This window comes from Arachis ipaensis, chromosome B07 (genome assembly GCF_000816755.2).
Source record: "Arachis ipaensis cultivar K30076 chromosome B07, Araip1.1, whole genome shotgun sequence".
NCBI classification, from domain to species: Eukaryota; Viridiplantae; Streptophyta; class Magnoliopsida; order Fabales; family Fabaceae; genus Arachis; species Arachis ipaensis.
This window is the reverse complement of record NC_029791.2, coordinates 11,059,061-11,078,718: the sequence shown is the minus strand read 5'-3', so window position 1 is coordinate 11,078,718 and position 19,658 is coordinate 11,059,061. Positions and strand designations below refer to the sequence as shown.

Sequence of the window (19,658 nt, the reverse complement as noted above, 5' to 3'; positions counted from 1 at the left end):
ATGCTAATCTCCTCTAGGAAGCGAGATCCTTTGAACTCGCTATCAAGGCCATCGCTACCTAACAAGTTCGAAAGGAGCTCACCGGGGCTCATGAATGTCTGACTCTCATGCAGGGCCTCATCACTACTAGGGACACCAATAAAATAATCGCCTAAACCCCCAAACCCTCTACCATCCCCTAACCCTAAAGTACCACAATGAAAACCACCCTCACCCCCACCACCACCACCACCTCCTCCACCTCCACCTCTACAACCCCCATAACCTCCACCGACATTAGATCCACCCTAAAACCCCCTACCACCACTGCCAATTCATCTCCACCTCCACCACCACCTCCAACTCCACCCTCATCATCATCTCTACTGCTGTCATCTCCACCGTCATCTCTGTCATACTCACCTCTCCTAATACGTCGACCTCTACCTCGACGTCCACCTCTCTCTCCCTCTCGATCGCGCCCCCTACCTCTCCCCTCCATGACATTAATCGCATCATCGAGCCACCTCCACTCATGATCATTGGCTCGTGTACCAGCACATCTCCATTCCACTCGATGTCTATCAGGAACATCTGGCACCTAATCCGTCTCAGGTACCCAGCCTAGACCTTACTACGTCTCTTCGATAGGCATGGGATCTGCTCTGGGATCTCCGAGAAAGAGATCTGGCGATAAGAATCTCCGCCCATACTCATGCCACCACTCCAAGTAAGCCTGTGATGGTCCTGGGTCTGCCACCACGTCAAATTGTAGCATATGGTTGGTCTGCCTGGTCCAATGTACATGCCAAGTCTGTAAAATATCTGGAAACTATCGGTCCCTGCCTCTGCCATCCTTTGCCATTAGAAAATCAATGTCTAGTGCAGGCAGTGGGCGATGCTGTACTCCACCAAGATGTGGTAGCACTCTATCCACCTGATGTCACTCTATCATGGCAAAGTAGATCAATGTTGTCACAGCGTTATATGTCGGGGCTCCAAGATCTCAGGATGAACTATCTAAACAACATCCGATGCATTGTATGTCATCCATGTGAACTGGTAAAGAATGAAGAGTATTGCAACTCAATTTACATCCAGTAAGTAGTTTAGATAAACACCAACAATGAATGCTTCAAAGGTAAAACATATACATCCCTTTGCCGGAGTAAATCTATGCTGAGCCTCCACTGCACGACTCTAGGCCCCTTTTCGCTCAATATTGGCTGATAACTGGACCACCTGACACCAAAATACATGTTATGAATAATGACAATAATTTGTAATATATATTACCAAATAAGACAATGATAACTCGTCGCCAATGGCCAATGAAAGGCGTCAAACCCATCAGGCCTGAAACTCGGGAACTGCCAGAAGATCCATAACTGAAGGAGCTGTAACAGACCGGCTAACTTAACCACATTCCTGTTGGCCATACAACATAAGCACTGGTATAACCATGACAGATCGGTAGACCCTCAGCTATATTCACCCATGTCTTCTAATCTCGCTACGTACGGTAGCCACCGGATATGCAGCATGTACTGGACTTGTCACCGAAGAGTTGGGTGGATAATAGCATCATGATGTACGCCCTTGCGTACCTATTGACTGTCTTCTCATCTGCATCATGAAGAAGGTGATTGAATGTCTCCTACATCTAAGTGCACTTCACAGGAAACTTATCGATCCAGTCTTCCAGAGGCAACACACCCAATAACTCCTGAAATCAATCCCATGTAGGTCACTCGCCATCAATGAACTGCTCGAAACCCGTTAGGCATCTACTGACGTACTGTCCATCGATGGAAAGTCCTAACTGGTATGCAATATCCTGTAGCATAATCGTGCACTTCCCGAATGGCATATGGAAGGTATGACACTTGAGCCACCACCGCTCGACAAATGCACTGACTAGCGGCTCATCCAACCTAAACTAGTGGTCATTGAATCTCGCGAGATGGTATAAGCCGACCATCTGTAGGTACGGTATGATATTGTCATCTAAAAAAATACCATATTTTCTCCTTATGCTGGTGATACATCGATGTGGCTGCACCACAATGAAAATAATTCTCTTAGAACCATGACAATTAACAAACTCTACTAAAAATAAATTTTATTGTAAATTATGTTGTAATCCTGGACATAGATAACCTAATATTCAATTAAACTTTAATGTAAACAAAATTAAATTAAATTTTAACAGTACATAGTTAATCTAATATTCAATACGTAAAGTATAAAATTAAACTAAATTAAATTATATTAATTTAAGCACTAACATTTAAGGATTAAATTACATTAATTTTAAATAAATCAAAACTAAACTACATTACTGGCCCATTAACCTAATGTTTAAGTATTAAATTAAATTTAAAAAATTAAACTAAATTAAATCCTTATCAAACTTCTTCTGCCTATTTAATCTAACATTCGAAACCTAAATTAGATTTACCTAAACTCTGAAGAAAACTTCTAATCTAGTTAATCACTACTCTAATTAGGTAATATAATTCGTACCTAGTTGCATTGCTTTGATTTAGAGATTTGATAAAATGCTAATTGATTCGATTTGCTATGACGCTCAACCAATTCCATAAATCGAATTCATCTAATTCGATTTACCATGGAATATAAGTTATATAAATACCATCAAAACATTGAGCATTTATTATAGTGGGACTCACAATGACAAAAAATATATAAACTATCTAAATTCTTTTAGTATATCAATCCAATAATACATTTTAAGTTTATACTTTTAAATATTGCTAGCTAATTAATAATAAAAAATAATAAATTTTATTTATTTTCTAGTATTCCTCAATGTATGTGAATCACTAAAAGTTAAAAAAAAATATATTTTTCATTACACAATCAACACTACAGCAGAGGCGGAGCCTAGCGGTGGAGAAACAGCGGCCCTAGCCAAAAACGCCGCTAGTTGAGAAGATCCCGGCAGAGGTTAGCGGCGGTCTGGCAGGTACCACTAAACGCCCTGGATAGCGGCCGTGTAGTCCGAACCGCTGCGAATTTGGGGTATATATCTTCAACCCTCCTGATTTTACCTAACCTCTTGGTGCGAACGAAAGTACGAGCAGAGGCGCGAAGAGCACCCAACCTAAATCTAGTGCAACCTACCCGCGAGTACACCCAGAAACGCCGCTAGGTGAGTTTCAATTCCTTAATTCAATTCCCCCTTTTACCTTACTGCCATTAATTGAAACCCCCTCCCCCCAATTTTGTAGAAACCCGTCACTTGATTTTGGTAGCGCGCCAAACACGAGCGGGAGCAGAGCCTCGTACCATCTGCTCCACCAGGCGCTTCCGTCTTGGCTGTCGAATCGCGCAGCGGCCAACCGTGGTTCTATCACCAGCGACGAAGTTGAGCATCTCATCAGTAGTGTGTGAAACCGCGACACCGTCCTCCACCTTGCGCGAATCCTAGCTATCTGATGAGCGGATAATTTATACGCTTTTTGACATTGTTTTTAGTATATTGGATGAAGATAGCAGGAAAGCAGAGGTTCAGAGGAACGAAAGCATCTCCATTCGCTTATCTGAAATTCCTATCAATGAATTACATAAGTGTCTCTATCCCTATTTTATTAATTAATATTCAAAAACACCATTATCACTTTATATCTGCCTGACTGAGATTTACAAGGTGACCATAGCTTGTTTCATACCAACAATCTCTGTGGGATTCGACCCTTACTCACGTAAGGTATTACTTGGACGACCCAGTGCACTTACTGGTTAGTTGTATTGAAGTTGTGACAATTATGAATTAAGATCAGAGCACCAAGCTTTGGAGCCATTACCAGGATTTGTTCGAGCCTGGAGATCACAATTTCGTGCACCACTATCGCTGCCTCCCCCTTTCACTGGTTTGTTCTTCCACATTGAGCTTTTCTTCTAGTTTTCATTATTGGTTCAGAGTTCTGAACATGTATTTGTCTATATGTTCTATATATTATGGTTAATTGAAGCTATTTCGAGTTAGGGATTTCATTCAGTACGATTAATTAGCAGATTGCAAGTTTATCTTCCAAAAGATCACAAAAATTAGAGTATAATACATCTGTCCATGATCATCAAGGATGAATTGCTCTGTTAATTTTTATATTCAGTATTGAGACTTGATTGGTTCACATTAATATCGTCTATCTCTCACCCTTGAGTGAATCTCTTATTGTGTAGACAGATAGAGTACTTTTCGCTTTGTGTGATGAGTGTGGAGCTGAGAAACAAGGTTGAGTGATTTGAGTGAACAAAAAAGCATGTTGATACCATTGGATTGATTTAATTTTACAGATTCTTTGATTCTCAATCGATTATTCATTGTTGCTTTTTTCCTCCCCTTTTTCTTACGATGGATCATTAAATTTATATTGCCTTCTTAAACCTGCTATAGTTAGTTGAACTTGAAGGGTAATCGTGTGAGTTGGATTGAATCAAGCAATATTTTGGATGAGAGAAAAGAAAATCCCATTAGCCTTTGAACCATCACTGAACCCCCTCCATGTGTATGTTGCTTTTAAAGTGTGAAATTAAAATAGACTAATCTAGTTATAAGGTTCTGGACTAATCCTGATATATAGATGCAAAGTGGTTGTCATCATTCTTTTTAGGTGCGTGTACAGAACTATGCGACATACAAACACTACAGTTTTCTTAATGATCTCCATTGTGCTCTTTGCATTCTATCCTACATCTATGGTCTGCCTCTAAGCTTGGAAATTTGAATCCACTATGATAAATTTGATTTATTAATATTGCATCCATTCATCTTTTGCATATGTGAGTAGTGGAATTGATCATTCTCCTAGTTAGAAAAAGGGTTATAATAACAAGGATTTGAGCCTGATGTAGCCATAATATTGTAAATGTGTTATAACCAATACTTACCTGCATTGACAACTTCTCACCACTGCATCTTTTGCCTATTATTAGTAATATTAAAGTGAAATAAGCAATATTATGTGAGTTTTGGATATTGTTGGATAATTGATAATATAGTATATTTGGTGACATTCTAATTTCCAAAAACTTTGACTAATGAATGAAATGTTGAAGTCAAGAGGAGTTACTAAGTTCTAACAAACATATAGATACATGAGTCTTTATTCCGTTTTTAGTTTGACTGATTGGTACCTATTACGTTCAACAAATTGCAACAGAATATAGAGATTTTCTTTGTATTATTATTTATGTGAAACTTGAAAGTAGTGCTTAACTAGTTTCCGCAGCTAGCTAGCTTGGCTGGTTTATATACTAATTATTGATAGAGAACTTAGTTTACATAAGATAGGATTTTGGGCATTTTTCCAGGTATGAAAAACAATGAAGATATTATGGACTCTGCGTGTTTACTTATAAAGTTTCATTTTTTTATTGACTTCAATTTATTTTGCTTGACCATAGTATCCTCTTTCTACTTCCTGCTTGGGTAATACAGTTTCCTGTTACAGGGTAAATGAAGCCAAAATATCAAATGAACTCAACTAAATTCTTTATCATTATTACTATAATTATTAATGTTATAGCATCTCCCTTACCATGGCTCAAAACCAAATTTTCTTGTTTGCCCATTTTTTTTCCAAGTAAAGGAACAATATTGATTTCTCAAAATCTGTTACAAGTGATTTTTTCGATATATTGAAATTGAGTTGAGGGGTTAATAATTTATTCTTTTTCACTAAAACTCATTTATTCTATTTACACGGTCGAAGACAATTATGGCAGGGAACTATAATAAGACCTTCTTATAAGCATACAAGGAGTAATATATCCTTAAATTTTATGAATCTATCCTCCATCTGTTATTATTGTTATTTTAACCCCTTTTTATTAACTTTCTTTTAATTCTAACTTTTAATACTATTTTGTCTTCCATTTTTGAGATATTTTAAAGATTCTATTCACTGTACATGATCATTGTTTAGTTATGTTTGTTGACCTATTTATTTTTTAATTTTAACAGTTATTCTTGGTTTCTTTTTCAATTTTTAAGGTAGCTTTTCTTTATCTTTTCATTTTTTGGACTTGGAACCAGCAATTCTTTCTACCAGTATTCTTTTAAAAAAGTACAGAATTTTAAACATGAGTAAGCCTCCTTCCCAATACCTTTCATGTTCTTCATGTTATCTAGGATGCACTCAACTTTGTTTCTGTTTCTGTTTTGAGTTATTGCGTTGCTCCCTACATGATTTTGCTTGTAATATATTGTCGAGTTTATTACGTATGGTACTCTTCCATATCATAATTGTGATAGACTGTTATTGGTTCACCTGACACACACCCCATTTTTTATTTGGTTTTTTTAGTTCTATGTATTTTTTTAGTAATTATCTATTTGTATGTGCTATTTCATTTACTTAGACATTGATAAGAGCTGGATTACAAAGCCACGAGGTAGTGTAGAATATAGGGATGGACTGAATATATTCCTAGACTTCGCATTTGTCAATGCATCATCCGATGGGATGATACATTGTCATGCCCTATGTGTGGGTTCCGGTTTTTCCAGACTAGAGAAGATGCATACGATCATCTTCTGATGAAATCATTTCCCCCTAACTATACCTTTTGGTTACATCATGGTGAGAGGATCGTAGACGAGAGGCCCAGCGATAGGGAAGAACTAGATCCCACTATAAATTCAGGAGATCAAATACGTGACATGATCCACGATGCATTCAATTTGCTAGGACTGCAGAGTGAGGATGAAGATCCCATGGATGGGCATGCTGGAGACGTTGCGGATGTGTTGCCATACTTATCTGATGAACCTAGTCACGAGGTTTGTGCCTTTCAAGACTTGCTTAAGGACGGCGAGCAGGAATTATATCCGGGATGTTCAAGATTCTCGAAGCTGTCTTTCCTGGTGAGGCTGTACCATATAAAGTGCATGTGCGGAGTGAGCAACAAGGCTTTTGGATTGATTCTAGGGCTATTGGGGGATGCCTTTGAGCATGCACAGATTCCGAAGACCTTACACAATGCCAAGATGATCATAAGGAAGCTAGGTATTGAGTACAAGAAAATAGATGCATGTCCAAATGACTGCATGCTATACCAGGGTTCTGACCACAACCTGTCTAGATGCAAACGGTGTGGAGCATCCAGGTGGAAGCAGAAGACCAGGAAGAATTCTGTAGAAAGGATCAATGCCGTTGTCAAGAAGAATGGTAAACATCAGGCGGCGAAAGTTCTTCGTTATTTTCCTCTGATTCCACGGTTGTAACGATTATTCATGTCCAGCAAGACATCTGTGAACATGTTGTGGCACAAGAGAGGCACCAACTATGACGGTTTCTTGAGGCATCCCAGAGACGGCGAGGGTTGGAAAGCATTTGACATGAGATATACTGACTTTTCTGGCGATCCGCGCAGTGTTCGCTTAGCCTTGGCCAGTGATGGCTTCAATCCTTATGGAAACCTCAGTTCAAAGTACTCAATATGGCCAGTGATTCTTATTCTATACAACTTACCCCCATGGATTTGCATGAAACAAACCAACTTTATACTCTCTACGATCATTCCCGGTCCTAAAATGCCTGGCAATGACATAGATGTATACCTACAACCCCTAATCAATGAGTTGAAGCAGTTGTGGGCCGGTGTTGATACCTACAACGCCAGTGAGAAGAAAACATTCAAGATGTGTACTGCGTTGATGTGGACTATCAGCAATTTTCCTGGCTTGGGCAATTTATCTGGTTGGAATACATACGGCGGGAGAGCCTGCCCCACGTGTAATTTGGATGCCGAGACTATGCGACTCACCTTCAGTCAAAAATGGTGTTATATGGGTCATTGGCGCTTCTTGAATCGCGATCACAGATATAGACAAGACCGGATTAGATTTAATGGTAAAGTAGAGGATAGATCCCCACCTACCAAATTGACTGACAGTGATGTCCTGAGACAATTGGAGGGTGTGCCCGTCTCACAGGGCAAGGTGCAAGCGATGGGCAGTAAAAGAAGAGGTGGCCAGCAGACTGTGGTGCAAGACGAGTCACCCTGGAAGAAGAGGAGTGTATTCTTTGATCTGCCATACTGGGAGAACAACGAATTATGTCACAACCTTGACGTCATGCACATAGAGAAGAATGTGTGCGATAACATTGTATTTACCATGTTGAACGAGAGCGGTAAATCCAAAGACCACCTGAAAGCTTGTAAAGATCTCCAGTTGATGGGAATCAGGCATGATATGTGGCCACTTGAAGGTGAAAAGTATCCCGCTGCAGTCTTTACCATGTCGAACTCACAGAAGGATGTCTTTCTTAGGACCATCAAGAATGTGGTCTTTTCAGACGGGTACTCTAGCAACATCTCTCGCTGTGTTGACTTAAAACAGCGTAAGTTATTTGGTTTGAAGAGTCATGACTGCCATGTTCTAATGGAACATCTATTACCAATTGCGTCAAAACACGTATTTCCCACCCCAGTGTCCACTGTCTTGGCTGATTTATCAGCCTTTTTCGGACTAATATGCAGTAAATCCATAGATCCTCAACAACTTCCTCTCCTTCAGGATCGTGTGGTCCATACTCTGTACGACATGGAGATGATATTTCCACCTTCCTTCTTCACAGTCATGGTTCATCTAACGGTGCATTTGGTCGAGGAGATACATCTTGGTGGCCTAGTGCACTACCGGTGGATGTACCCAATCGAGAGGTAAAGATCTACTTAAGCTTTCTCGGCCTATTTTATTAGGATAGTTGTCACCTAGTAATTTATATGTTACATTCTCGAAGGTACCTATGTCATCTCAAGCAGTACGTGCGTAACAGGGCACAACCGGAAGGATCGATAGCAGAGGGCTACCTATCCGAGGAGATTCTCACATTCTGTTCAAGATACCTAGATAACGTCGAGACTAGGATCAACCGACCGACGCGCGTTGACGACCGGCCGAGCGATGCTCCGCCGAGCGAGATTGCCAACATGTTCCTAGAGGTTGGAAAGGCGGTCGGGGCAGCTTCATTTTTCACACTAAAACCAACTGAAAAGCTTCAAGCACATCGTCATGTACTGGTAAATTACATTGCTGTAGAGAAATTATTGGAGTACGTACAAAGCCTGAGTTCTAAAATTATACCGTGAGCCAATTTGGTATTGATAGTACTGAACTTGAAGTATCTTTTTGTGTACAGTGAGTACAGAGCCATCACAAAGAGAAAATTGTGAAGTAAAACAAGGTCCCAGTCTCACGTAGATAATGTTGTGCACAGAGAATTTTCGAACTGGCTCAGGCATACGGTAATCTTAATATCCCAGGATCCTACTACCATTTGATGCTTTCTTGCCTCTAATGGTTCAATACCAGGTCACATTTGGAAGCACCAATCATTCGAACGAGTTGCAGTGGCTCGCCTGCAGTCCGATTGCTCAGGCCAAACGCTATCATGTGTACAACGTCAACGGATTTAAATTTAGGACCATGTCGAGGGAGGAAGGAATGAAAACACAGAATAGTAGAATTTATGTCACTTCGAATACTAGAAGTTATGCAAGTAAACGGGATGCCAATGTTGCTGTTGGTGGTGTCTCGTATTACGGGAGATTAGTAGACATCATTAAGCTAAATTACAATGGTCAATTCAATGTAGTCTTGTTCAAGTGTCTTTGGGCAGATACCACGTCGGGGAGAGGCATCCGACAGGATGTTTTCGGCCACACCTGTGTCAATTTTGCCACACCAATTCACACCGGTGATCGAGAAGACGATGAGCCGTACATCTTGGCATCTGAGGCGCATCTTGTGTTCTACGTGGAGGATGAGGTGGAGAGCGGATGGAGTGTAGTAGTCCGTGTGAAACCAAGAGAGTTGTTTGATATGGGCGAAGACTATGAACATTGTGAGGTCGACCTTCATCCACAGTCCTGTATGACTAGCTTGCCTGAATTTGATGTCGAAGGCCTGCGGTTGACAAGAGACGGAGATTTAGAGGAGTCCATTACCGACGGGGTTGAAGATTGTGATGAGGCAGCCGATTCCTAAAAGACTGGGTTGTATTTAGTGGATTGTATGTTAGTCATATCGTTAGACAATAGGTCGAATTGATTGAGACTTCTTAGATTTTTTAAAACTTATCCTCTCATATAAACTCTGTTATTTAGCTGGGTCTTCACAATGCTGTAACATCTCCTTCAATTATCCTACAATCACATTTTTATACTGTCCTTGGACATTCTTTCTATCTCCATTGACTTTAAGGAAAATTGGAGAGCAGAGACTTCTTTCTCATTTCCAAAAGCCGTTGGTTCGCAGAGAAGATGATAGATGCGTCTCATTTCTCTTCGTTGGAGGTCGCAACCTCATTTGCAAGGCAGTTGTGGTTCAAAGAGTCCCGTATACAATCATGGTTGGATGCCTTCTCTGGACACAGTCACCTCTATCGAGCCATTCGTTATGCCCCGGCTTCAATGATGAGGGTTTGTTTGCTGCTGCCCAATTTAATTTTGTAAATCTTTTTTTTATTTGTGAATGAAACCCATATTCACATGGTTATATTTAAATGCTAGAAATTGTTTCATTGGGATCGAAAGTACCGGGCCAAATTTGGGTTTGAGTTTATAACAAATACGGAAACGTGGGAGTCACAGAAAATACTTGACGATGTGAAGGTAAAATAGTGGTGTTTTTCCTTGCTATTTATCTAACGTATATAATAGTTCTCTATCTAGATATATAAACTATATTATTTGCTTTCTAAGATTATAATTAAATTTGGTTCATTAAGCCGAATCACTATTGAGGCTGGGGAATTTAATTGTAATTTGTATAGCAAGATAAACTTGATGAGATATGTGGACTAGAAGAAACTTAATAGCATATAATATAGACCCTTTTATCGTACTCAAGCATATAATATTGACCCTTTTGTGGTTTCAGTTTGCCATGTTACAGGAGAAGCTATGTTTAGCTAGATGGTTATGATATTACATTCTCTTAAGTCTTTCTTCTTAAGAAATTGTCAAACTGCACTCAAAAACTTTTTCTAATCTATGTGGGTGTAATAAATTAAAGGAAATTCTGAAACTACCTAAAGATAAAGTCATGATGATAACTGTTATATATATATATATAATGGGAAATTCTCAACCCTGTTATGAAGCTGAATTATGGGATTACTTAGGCTTATTATCCTTATCCTATTTAATAGTAATTTCTCTTATAAAGTACAAATGGTTAAGTCTTCTAGAAGGGCTCGAATGCATGCGATTAACCTTTTCTTCTTTATATATATATATATTTTGAAGGTGGTATATCTTTTAATTTTACTTCATAAACTGAATTGTGTGCATGAGGCAAATTTTTTAATTCTGACTTGAGTAGGAGCGACCCCAAAGATTCCTTATTTTGCTGCTGTTACTTGTGTACTCTTTCTTTGATGCCATATCTTTTTTGCGATCTAATCTGTTTGCTATATAAAAAAAAATGTATAGTAATAAACTGACGAGTCACCAGTATTCTAATTTTTAGGTTCTCTTATAAAGTACAAATGGTTGAGTCTTCTAGAAGGGCTCGAATGCATGTGATTAACCTTTGCTTCTTTATATATATATATATATATATTGAAGGTGGTATATCTTTTAATTTTACTTCGTAAACTGAATTGTGTGCATGAGGCAAATTTTTTAATTCTGACTTGAGTAGGAGCGACCCCAAAGATTCCTTATTTTGCTGCTGTTACTTGTGTACTCTTTCTTTGATGCCATATCCTTTTTGCGATCTAATCTGTTTGCTATATAAAAAAATGTATAATAATAAACTGACGAGTCATCAGTATTCTAATTTTTAGGTTCAGAATTATGTGAATAATTATATATATCATATATTGTAAGGGATTACATTGTCCCAGGTTTTTACAAAAAGTGTTTCTACATTATTTAGGTGGTGTGTTGTGCAGGTACGCTATGAAAATACTCTTGTTGTTGAACTGGATATTGCAGCACGAGAGGAATTCAAACTCATAGAACATGGACTTGAACGACTATGGGAATGTAAGATTAACAACTTTTTGGTTGTTGAATTAATATAATTATGTTCATACACTAATTCCTAATATTTTGTGCCTATATTTGGCTATGATGTACCTGTCAGGGTTATCTCGATCCCAGATTCAGGAGGCATCCGAAGAAACGGGGGAGGTGGTACCGGATTCAGTGGAGAAAGAGGCCGTTGTCTCCTCCGAAAGCTCTGAAGAGGCTGATTCTGCTGGACAAAAGGCCTCGATGCTGTCATATGACCTTAATAAAATGCTGGACGAGAATGAATATCCATATAGTGGAATGTCTCCTAATAAGAAGAATGCATGGCACCTAGCTATGTGGGCGACACGATACCTGAACCCTTGAAGATATTGCAATAGTATAATTGAATAATTTGGTTTTAGATTTATAGGATGCCCAAGACTTGTGTGTTGAAGTTGTCGTGACTTTATAACTCTTCATATTGCTTCTAGGGATTGTTAGTATGCTGCATTGAATGCCCTTGGTGTTTTACCTATTTTTGCAGTTTTTATCTTGACTACTTCAAGATGCTGATTAATATAAATTTTTTGGGACAATCAGTGACCTATTTTACTATGATTCGTGCTCTGTTCCGCATAGAATATACAACCCTGTTGAATGTTACAAATGCTACAGTCTGAGCAAATAGACAGAATGGCAAATCCTTTGCAAAAATCTAAAATAAGAACCAGCTGCACCATGAAATGGACAATAGGATGGGAAGAAATTTGGATCAAGAACCTGGACAATAGATAGATCCTGAAATGGACAATACTACCATACCAAAATGCTGAATGCAACAGATTACCTGTAAAATGTGGGAGGAAAAAGATAAGGCACAAAAACATACAATGAAGTCTTCAAAAGACATGCAAATATAGAATATTTGCATACCTTTTACAAAAATCTGTTGCTTTGAAGCATTAACAGAATTTGCACTTAATAATAAAAATTGCAAGCCTCTAACATAAATTATCAACAGAGGAAAGGCAAGAGTTGAATTTAAATTTATTTGTTTGCCATGTTTAAAAAAGTTCTTAAAGACCCTATTGAAACCGGAAGCAATTTTGGTTTGTTTTACCCCAACAGAAATCTAAAGTCCCTCTTTATAAGATTTTTGGATCTGCCACTAATGATGATGATGATGATGATGATGATGATGATGATTATTATTATTATTATTGTTGTTGTTGTTATTTTTTTTTTTTCAAAATTAAAGAATCAGTAATAAATTTATATTCTATTCAATTTTTAATATTTCAGTTTCCTCCCACTATAATCCTTCCTGCGTCTCAATTTCTTTTTTTTCGGCAATAGTTATTCATTATGACAAATAGTGGATCTGTTTCTACCCAATTTCAAAATCCCCAGTTGCTGCGTCCTACCTCTTCTCCTCACTCCTTAAACACTTTATAATCCACGCAGCCCTAGTTCACTAATCTGGCCTGTCTTTGTTGTCGCCGGGGAGAACTGCTCATCTGTATCCTTGATTCAGCTTCCAGAACCCGCCGGTCACGTCGCTCTCTCTATTATTTTGGTAGTCGTGGGTTTGGGATTGCTGTTAGGCCCGCCCTCTCTGTTCTGGTAACCACCCCTATTTCTTCCAATAACATTTGTGATGTTCTAATGTGATTGTAGTAGGTGTTCTGGAGGGCATTGAATGAATTTGATTCTCATGAGTGTATTTTAAATCTTAAAGCCTTTTATATTGCTGATGTTTTCATGAGTAGTGCTAGACTTTAGGAGTTCTTCATATCATTATTCCATCTATGTGTTGATAAATTATTAAACTAACCAAACTTAATTTCTTATAGTAATGAAATTATCATAACTTCATAAGGAAAATTGCTAAAACAAGGTTCTTCATTATTACATAAAGAGAAACAGCACTCACGAAGCACCAACGGCTGTGATCCTTCCATGTGCATTTGATATATTCATATCATGGTATATACATAGTTACTTAGTTAGCACAGTAGGCGTGTTATGTGTTGTAATTTCCCCCTTATGAACACGTTACGATTTGTTTATTTTGGTTTCAGTTAGTGTTATAACTTGTTTTGGCCTTAAAGCTTCATGATTTGCTTTTGTAATGATGAATCTCGCTTATAAAGAACAAGTAGAGTATTTATGCTTATAACCATGTCATGTGCTGAGTAACTCCTCGCATTGTATACAAGTTAATTTTTTGGGTTCTAGTATATATAAACAAAATTTACCCGCATTATATGTTGTTGGAGTTAATGTGATGATTTTTTGCCTGCATCATGTTATTATGAATTTAAGATGGCTAGGAAAGACCGGTTTACAAAAAAGGCTAAATCAGGACCAGCATGCCAGCAATCTCAAAAGGCACCGGCTCTGGCTCCGTCTCCGACTTCGGCTCTCCACCAAGATGACTCTAAAATTCCCCAAGCAAGCTGTGGTAGTGTCTATACAACCGTACACCCGTTCCGTCCACCGCGCAGTGAACCAAGGCCTGCTCCACAAACGCGCACTTATAGCAGTCAGAACTCGGAGCCAGGACACGTACACTTGGACGCCAATGCTCATGAAGTGGATTCTATTGATCAAAAAGTTGACAACCGCTTTGTTGCTTCTAGAGCTCAGAGTCGCAAAGGACAGAAGACCATAGAGTATTGGACGGTTAAGACCATCGGTAACTATCTATTAGATTTACCCTCTTCAATTTACGCTAGAGTATGTGTTATTTAATTTTCTTCATGCAAACGGTCTACAACGGAGACATATATAAAGGTTTATAATTGGCTTGTAGATTCCGATGGCACAATCAAGCCGGCTAAACTGAGTGTGAGGGGCTATGGAACGGCCCAATGGTAGAAGGATCATGCTTAGGTTCAACAATGAAAAGCAGCCAGTTGGAGACGAAGCTGGCCTGTTGAGTGGCATTCTTGGTATGCTTGGATCTGACTACGGAAAATTTTCTATCTGTGAGGAAAGTTGGCATCACGTTACCACTAAAGATAAAGTTTATTTCGAATGTGTCAAGGTAAGAGTTTATATCCGATCTAAGTTACATCTGCTTATTCATGATTAGAATTGATTATTTCAGGAATAGTAATTTATTCTTAAATTAAAAATAACTTAAATATAACACAAAGTGTTTGTATATGAAGTGTTCATGAATGCACCGATTTTATTCACAAACTTCTGTGTACTCTTAAGATATGAGTTGGCATTTTTTCTTTTTAATTTGTTGGCTTATGGATTGCTGTTAATGATATTATACAATTTTTAATCCTTTGTGCGTTTTTTTAATCAGTATTATATTTGAGTCAATAAACATCTTTTACTCCATTTTTTTTGGTTCACGTCGGTTAGTGCAGCTTCTTCGATTTATTCTTTATTGCTAAAAGATGTTTTTGTAATGGATGGCTACCTTTGACCTGCTCCTTGACCAGGGAGTATTCCAGCAAATATTTTTAACAAATTGTGTCATTTATGCAGCAAATCTTTGAGTTTGATGAAGATAGTGACGAGATTATAAAAAAAATATTTTGAAAAGTATGGGGAAGTCTTGGAAAGATACAAGGCTGAGGTTGTATGATGATTACTACGAGCCAACATTGTCGACTGAAGAAAATATTGAGAACCGTCCGCCGGGAATTGATCGAGATCACTGGAGATGGTACCTTGATTATCGTGCCAAACCTGAGACGAAGGTAAAAATAGTATTTATATTGGTATAATATAGTACAATCACCTTTGCATTGTGTCTTTTTTAAAACAGTTTCTAATCCCCATTTATCTCTGATGGACCAATAGGAGAAGTGTAGGAAAAATGCGATAAATCAATCAAAACAGTTGTATACCCACACTGGCGATTCGAAAAGCCTGGCTCGGCGGAGGGAAGAAGAGGTAGTGTACTTTTTTATTCACTCTTTGGTTTTGTAATTTGTACTGCTTTGCATAATTCAATCCTTGGACTATCTCTGTGTCTACATTCTCCCTGATTAGTCAATTTCGGTGATTGATTAAACTTTGTTATTTCAGTCAGAACAAGAAGGAAGGATAGTCGGTAGAGGGGAGTTATGGATCAAGGTTTACAAAAGAAGGGATGGCTCTTATATTAATGATGAGGCAAGAGAAATTGGTGTAAGTACAACTTAATATGATTAGTCATCAAAATTATGATATCTAACGCATCCATAGTTCATTGCTGCTTTTTAGTTGCCCATTCCTTATGTGCTGAGCTGAAAATAAGTTGTGGGTTTCTTTTCATTCAATGTCTACAAATAAGTTTTTGATTCCAACGCTTATACTATAATATAAAGTTGTTACATGTGAAGGATTCAATTAATTTACAAAATATTTGTATGACCGAAATGGTTCTTTATTTGGGCAGAAATTTTGTTAATTGCTTTATAAATAATGATGTTTTAACAGTTCTAATTATTTGTTTCAAAATATATATGTAACACATGATTAGGAGCAATTAGTCAAAATTACTAGAATACTAGTATTGAATTATTTCTTTGCCCATTTTATTTATTTATTTATGTATTTATACATTTACTTAAATGAGCGATATTCAGAGAGCGTGTAATAGGTATTAAGTTTAGTAATAGAGCGAGAACAGTAGAAGTTTGGAATCCAAGTTTAGTAATAGAGGAAGAACAGTATAAGTCTTGGAATCCAGGGAGTTCTGAATGATGAAAACTATAGCGTACTTGGGTGTCTTGTGGTTGCTCAAATTGATTTTGTGACAGAACTGGAATCCAATCCATTCAAAAGTATTCTCTACTCTCACTTCAGATGTATATCCCTATGAATGCTTATGCTTATCGTGTGCCTCAAATATAAACTCAGTTTAAGTTTTAATTAAGTTGAATGTTCTTGAATCGGATCCATATTGTTGTTTTATGTCTGTAGGAAAGACTTCTGGAGATTGAGCAACAGGATGAGTCATCTAAAGTGTTGTTCCAAAATGATTCCATTGCTCAGGTTTTCGGAAGAGAGAAACTGGGTAGAGTGCGTGGAGTGGGTTTTGGACCGACTCCTAGTCAACTCTTTGGTACAAATTTGCAACCATCAGTAAATAGAGTACAAGTAGAGGAGACGCAAAGGAAGCTGAATGAACTACAGACAGAACTGGAAGCTGAGAAGTTGAAAATGAAAGCGATGGAAGATGAAGCAGCAGCAGACAAGAAAAGGATAAAGGTAATGGAGAGTGCTTTGATTTATCTTTTTCAACGGCAGGGTGAGGAGCTGCCACCAGAGATTGCTGCAGGGATGCTTTCAATGGAATGATATAGTAGAAAATAGTACTTTAGGATTGAAATTATTTTGGATTGATGCATACTTTTTTTTAGGTAGACTATGCAACTCTTAGCAAGAGATCTATTTTGTTGATATTTTGATAAATACATTGTGGTTTGGGATATTTTTCTGGTTTTGTCACAAGTTTAGATTCCATCCGTGAATACAATCACTCCTAAAATAATTAGAAATCCAAGGAACAAAACTTGATGATATTATTTTTAAATTTTATGTGATTTCATAAATAAAAACCCAAATTTTGCGTCTCTTTTTTTTTTAATTTTTTTCTGAACTTGGCGGCAGTTCTAAACCGCCAAAAAGACTAAAAAAAATAGGACAGTTGTATCGGGGATTGCGGCGGTTCAAAACCGCCTGTAAAGATATACACAAACCAGTCCTTAACTGCGGCGGTTGTAACATAGCCGCAAAATTTATTCAAACTTGCAAAAAACTTAATTGATTGGCGGCGGTTTTAAAACCGCTGGTAACCAAGAAGACAATTGTAGAATTCAAATTTTGCGGCGATTTTTTTAACGCATGCCGCGAAATGCATATTTAGCGACGGTTATACCAGCGGTTGCTGGTAACCACCGCTGAACTCACTCCCAGCGCTCATAATGAGGGCGGTCACCATAGCCGCCGGAAACATATTTTGCGGCGGTTTAAAACCGCCGCTAAAAAGAGAAAAAAGTGCCGCTAAGCTCTGCCTCTGCTATAGTGCAATTTCATGAATAAAGAATTGAAATAAAGAATTGTAACAGTGGAGATTCTATTCACTAACCTCGATTTTTTAATCAAAACAATGAATTATTTTTTAAATACTACAATGAAAAAATGGATTGGATCTCTACCGATGTTGTAACTGTGATTATCGCATAATCAACGACAAATATTGGATATTAAAGAGATGGATAAACAATGAAGAAAAATTGGATATTAAGTAGATGGATAAATGATGAACAAAAACAATAAAAAAATTGATAATAAAAAAGATTGATAAACGATTCCAATTGTAGGATTGAGTAGTTGATGATAGATTATTCACCAATTTATAATCTTAATATCAAAGAATAGATAAGATTAGAGTATCTAAATCAAAATAAAATCTTAAAAATTGAAAATAGAATTTTAAAGACAAGATAGATGAATAATAAAATAATAATTTATAAACACGAGCACGAAAATTTAGAATGGTGTAATATATAACGCAGTAGGTAACACAACCAATTGATTAAATTGTGAAAATTCATATTACTTTGAAGACATAAATCGATTGGGTAACACAACCAATTGATTGAATTGTGAAAATCCATATTACTTTGATGACTTCAATCGATTAGGTAACACAAACAATCGATTGAATTAGAAAAAATTCACATGCCTTGCAAAATTCAATCGATTGTGTTGTATGTCCAATCGATTGAATTTCCACGAAACATGATTTCACCAGCTTTTACGGATGTAACGAATCAAGGATAAAATTCTAATTTATTAGGATTGCCAAAATATTTATTATGATTGATGGAAGATCTAATTCGTTGTTGTTTTTATTTTTTATTATTAATAAATATGATAGATGAATAATAAAATAATAATTTATAAGATAAAAAATAAATTTTATAATTAAATAATATATAAAGGATTAATTTGTAATTAAAATTAAATAATAATTATTTAACAGTTATTAAAAAACTTAAAAAATATGTTTTGTTATAGGACCATTTAATGATCCAAACGTTTTGGGACCATCGAATCTTGTGTTGTCTAACTAAGCATTGTTTATCACCTCTCCACCTGGCATTTGTATTTTTAAAATTCTAACAAACCACTAAATCACTACTCTAACTAACATTTATAATTTTAAAATCTCAATAGAACATATAATAAAATTCTAAGCGACTTAACATCACAAACTATTATTTATTTTTTAAAGATATTAAATTTCATTCACTAACCTCTTTATGGATGGATACGAACTATTAATATATATTGGATTTGATTTACCACTAGCATTCGTTGCGTGTAAATTGAAGTCACTCAATTCGATTTACTACCTAGTTTAAATCGAATCTATTCACTTCGAATTACTATGGCACATACCACGGGTCTAAATCAATGCAAATGGTTTCGATTTACTATGGGTGGATTTCGAACATTACTAAATCAAAGCTCATAGATCCGATGCCTATACCTAAGAGTTGAAATCTACTTAATTCGATTTACTACTAGAATGACTAAATCGATGTAAATCAATTCGCTTTACATATAATTGTGTATAAAGGCATGCACGTAACAGTTCTTGATTTAGGAAATTTATGTAAATTTGGTTTCATTTTATTTCTTTACGTGATTTGCCCTAA

The 19,658-nt window shown here is 37.1% G+C and overlaps 3 protein-coding genes across 3 annotated transcripts; all 3 read left to right on the top strand.

The window, feature by feature from the left end:
• Positions 7,244 to 10,003, top strand: LOC110264983. Its single transcript, XM_021107689.1, has 3 exons — positions 7,244 to 8,676; positions 8,757 to 9,036; positions 9,329 to 10,003. The coding sequence occupies exons 1-3, from the start codon at positions 7,244 to 7,246 to the stop codon at positions 10,001 to 10,003; spliced, it is 2,388 nt and encodes a 795-aa protein (XP_020963348.1).
• On the top strand, positions 10,279 to 12,363 carry LOC110264982 (uric acid degradation bifunctional protein TTL-like). The gene is made up of 4 exons (XM_021107688.1): positions 10,279 to 10,437; positions 10,528 to 10,629; positions 11,916 to 12,009; positions 12,110 to 12,363. Exons 1-4 carry the CDS (start codon positions 10,279 to 10,281, stop codon positions 12,361 to 12,363), a joined length of 609 nt encoding a protein of 202 aa, XP_020963347.1.
• On the top strand, positions 15,546 to 17,289 carry LOC107606614. Its single transcript, XM_016308654.1, has 4 exons — positions 15,546 to 15,701; positions 15,805 to 15,897; positions 16,033 to 16,134; positions 16,912 to 17,289. The coding sequence occupies exons 1-4, from the start codon at positions 15,546 to 15,548 to the stop codon at positions 17,287 to 17,289; spliced, it is 729 nt and encodes a 242-aa protein (XP_016164140.1).